This window comes from Otolemur garnettii, unplaced genomic scaffold (assembly GCF_000181295.1).
Source record: "Otolemur garnettii isolate 467f Iridium unplaced genomic scaffold, OtoGar3 scaffold00127, whole genome shotgun sequence".
Taxonomy (NCBI): Eukaryota; Metazoa; Chordata; class Mammalia; order Primates; family Galagidae; genus Otolemur; species Otolemur garnettii.
The window spans coordinates 546,052-549,279 of record NW_003852522.1 but is presented as its reverse complement, the minus strand read 5'-3'; the positions used below and the strand labels follow the sequence as shown (position 1 = coordinate 549,279).

At 54.9% G+C, this 3,228-nt stretch overlaps 1 protein-coding gene across 1 annotated transcript in view; it reads right to left on the bottom strand.

Moving 5' to 3' along the window:
- The window catches only part of ASF1B (anti-silencing function 1B histone chaperone), a 13,839-nt gene extending 12,032 nt beyond the window's left edge, over positions 1–1,807 (bottom strand). The window contains exon 1 of the mRNA XM_003797894.2: positions 1,699–1,807. Coding sequence (XP_003797942.1) covers positions 1,699–1,807 — 109 coding nt within the window. The remainder of the gene's footprint in view (positions 1–1,698) is intronic.
- Between the last annotated feature and the right edge of the window lie 1,421 nt (positions 1,808–3,228).

The following is a 3,228-nucleotide window of genomic DNA, read 5'->3' as shown; positions in this document are numbered from 1 at the left end:
CTGTGGTCCCAGCTACTTGGGAGGCGGAGGCAGGAGACTCGCTTGAGCCCAGGAGTTGGAGGTTGCTGTGAGCTGAAATGCCACGGCACTCTACCCAGGGGGATAGCTTGAGGCTCTATCTAAAAAAAAAAAAAATCTTATTCCACAGTATCATTCTGCACTTTATTTATTTACACCCTGCCTAATTCCAGAAAGGATTTAACTCTGTGTATCCTATAGCTAGCCACAAGTAGACTCCTTAATTTGAGGAAGAGTGAAAGAAACCAGGGAGACAATGACCTATTCGCCCACCAGAAACCCATACACATCTCACTGCATCAGCCCCATGTTAATCCAAGTGGCCAGTTTTGCAGGCAAATCACCCACCTGCCACTGACTGGCACTAACTAGCACACCCCTGCCTCACAGGCTCCCAGATCTCTACCTCCTTAGCTGCCACCTCTTCTTGTTTAACCACTCAGTAGAAAAATGGTCTAATGGAATACTTCCTCCTGAAAGCAGAGCTTGCCTTTTAGTGGTGCCAAGGCTCCCTGGGCGCCCTCAGATTTTAGGTTTGCACAGATCTTTGCTTGAAAGGTCTTTTGCACTTTGTGGCTCCCATTTTCTCATCTGTGAGATGAGAGCCATGTTCACTTTTAAATCACACAGATGGATAAATACATCTGTAGAAGCACCTTGGAAAAAAATGTACAAAAGGTTGTGACCGCCTAGCTGATTGTTCAAAGCTGGATCTTATTACAGCTCAGCCCTGTCCACACTAGGTTGGAGCATCAAAAGCGATGGAAGAACTGCTGCAGTAAGTCAGCTGGAAACTGGCTAACGCCTGCCTGGCTATGCCACCTCTCAGATCTGAGTGTGTTCATCCAAGCCTACAAGGAGGACGGAGGAACAGAAACTAAGACCAAGTTACTCTCGAAGACTAGAGCTAGAAGCCAGGCCATGATTTCCCAGGGAAAGTGCAAGCATAAGGTGGGTTGGAGGAAAAGGGGAGAAGTCAGGTTCTAGGGTGTGTGCACTGGGGTAGAAAATAAGCAGCAGTCAATGGAGGTGGGGCTGTTTAAATATTAGCAGGTTGAGGAAGGGACTGTTGGAGACAAATGAGAAGATGGGAGTGATAGCAGTCTAGCTACAGGGGAGAGGTCTTTATGGGGGAAAAAGAGATGGAACTTGGGGGAATAGGTCTCCACAGGGAAAATGGAAGAGGGCTGGGGTTTCCATTGGGGGAAAGAGGGAACTGGGGTCTGTAGGAAAAAGGGAGGTAGGAGTGTCTCACTACAAGGGAGAGGATGGGTGGGCAGTCTCCAAGGGAAAAAATGGGGGGGTGGCTGAAATACGGGTCTAGCCACAAGTAAAACAAGGTGGCTGGGTGCCTCCGCAGCGAATGGCGGCTGAGAAGGTCTCTCCATAGAAAACGGGTGTCTAGGAGGAGCTCCACAAAAAAAACCAGATGAACTCTCCATGGCAGAAAGGGGAGTTACCATGCTTGGGGTAGTCTACAACGGGCGTACACAGTGGAGGAGGAGGTCACGAGGAGGTCTGAGCTGGCGGGGGTGGGGGGCGGTTCACGGGGAGATCCGGGTGGGCGGAGGGGTGAGGACGAGGGGGCCTTATGAGATCAAATTGGCCGTGAGAGCGGTTCTCCAGGGGGAGGCCAAAGTCGGCCCAGGGGTGGGGATCTCCGCACAGGCCCAGCCTCACCGTCCGCAAGGGCTTCACTGCACTCGAAGCTGATCTCGAACCGGAAGGGGCTATGGAACGGGCTCGGGTTCTCCAGTACCGCAACGTTCAGCACCGACACCTTGGCCATTGCCTCGTCGGGCCGCAGCTCTGGCGTAGCAGAGCCCGCGTCCGCGTCTGGGTCCGGTGGTGAAGGAAGGGGGCTGAGGACGGTGGGATGGGGTAGTCAGCAGTCCAGCGTTAGCCCGAACCGCTCCAACCTCCTGTCTCCGCGGACTGAAGTGCGCATCTCGTCCGCGCGCCGCCTTCAAATAGCGCCCACCCTCTGCCCAATCACACAAAGCTCTCTCCGTCGGCGCGAGCACACCTCAGCCAATCCTACAGCGCCGGCCGGCGCGCGCCCAGACTCCCGGGACCAATTCGCCGAGCTCCCTCTCTGAGGCGTGCGAGGGAGGCGGGACCATCTTCAGGCTTCTTAATGGGTCCGCGGGGAACCAATCCTCAGCGTTTCCGACTCGGATGTGAAAGGCGGGGTAGTGGGCGGGGCCAGAGCGCGGGACTCCTTTTGGCCAATCCTGAGGGTTCCTGCACTGACAAGGCTCGCCTCTCGCCCCGCCCTTCCGGGTGACGTTTCCCACAGTAGGCAGAGCCGCCAACCGCCGAGCGGTGGCGCGCCGTGCTCGCTGAAGAGGGCGGGAAGGGCGGTGCTTGCTCCCGTAGTGATTGGCAGGTGGGAGTGGGGCAGGGATAAAATTAATTATCTGAGAGATGATTGGCTAGATTGGCATTAGGGGGCGGGAGCAGAGGAAGGCGCGGCTGGACATTCGCGCGAGAGAAGAGGATGTCAGGAGGCAAGTGAATCAAGTAGGTGGAGAAAAGCGCAGGGGTTTGCGGCCTCGTTGTGGGTCAGCAGGTGAGTCGCGTTCCTGTCTCTTGAGGCTCAGCGGCCAGGAGGTCCGTTGTGAACGTTGTGAACGGTTTGACTCGTTCTTGAGGGGAGGGAAAACGGCAGTAAAGAGGCGCGCTTGGGCCGGAACCTCGGGAGTCGGGCCTGGTTCGAATGCTGCTCATGTCCACTCGAGGGTCACTGGGAAGTTTCAAGTACGGACGATACTGAAAATGGGAGTTCGATTTCGGGGACAGACCAAGGTGAGGTTCGAGTCCGGGCGCTGCCATGCTCTTCAGCTCCTGGGGCAATATTTTCCCGTCCATTCAGCGGGCGCGGTGCAGATTCACTGGCACGGCTCATGACTGCATAATACATCCAGAATCTTATGTCCACCCCCACGTCTGCTCATCCTTGACCACCGTGGCCCGCTACCTGGAAGACACTGCTTCCACGGATCAGCGCTATCCCATAGAAAAAAATGCGCGCTGATTACCTAATTTTTTTCTTTCTTTCTTTCCTTCCTTTCCTTCCTTCCTTGCCTTCCTTCCTTCCTTTCCTCTTTCCTTCCTTTCTTTCGTCTCACTTTGTCGCCCTCTGTAGAGTGCTGTACAACTCATAGCAACCTCAAACTCTTGGGCTCAAGTGATTCTCTTGCCTCAGCC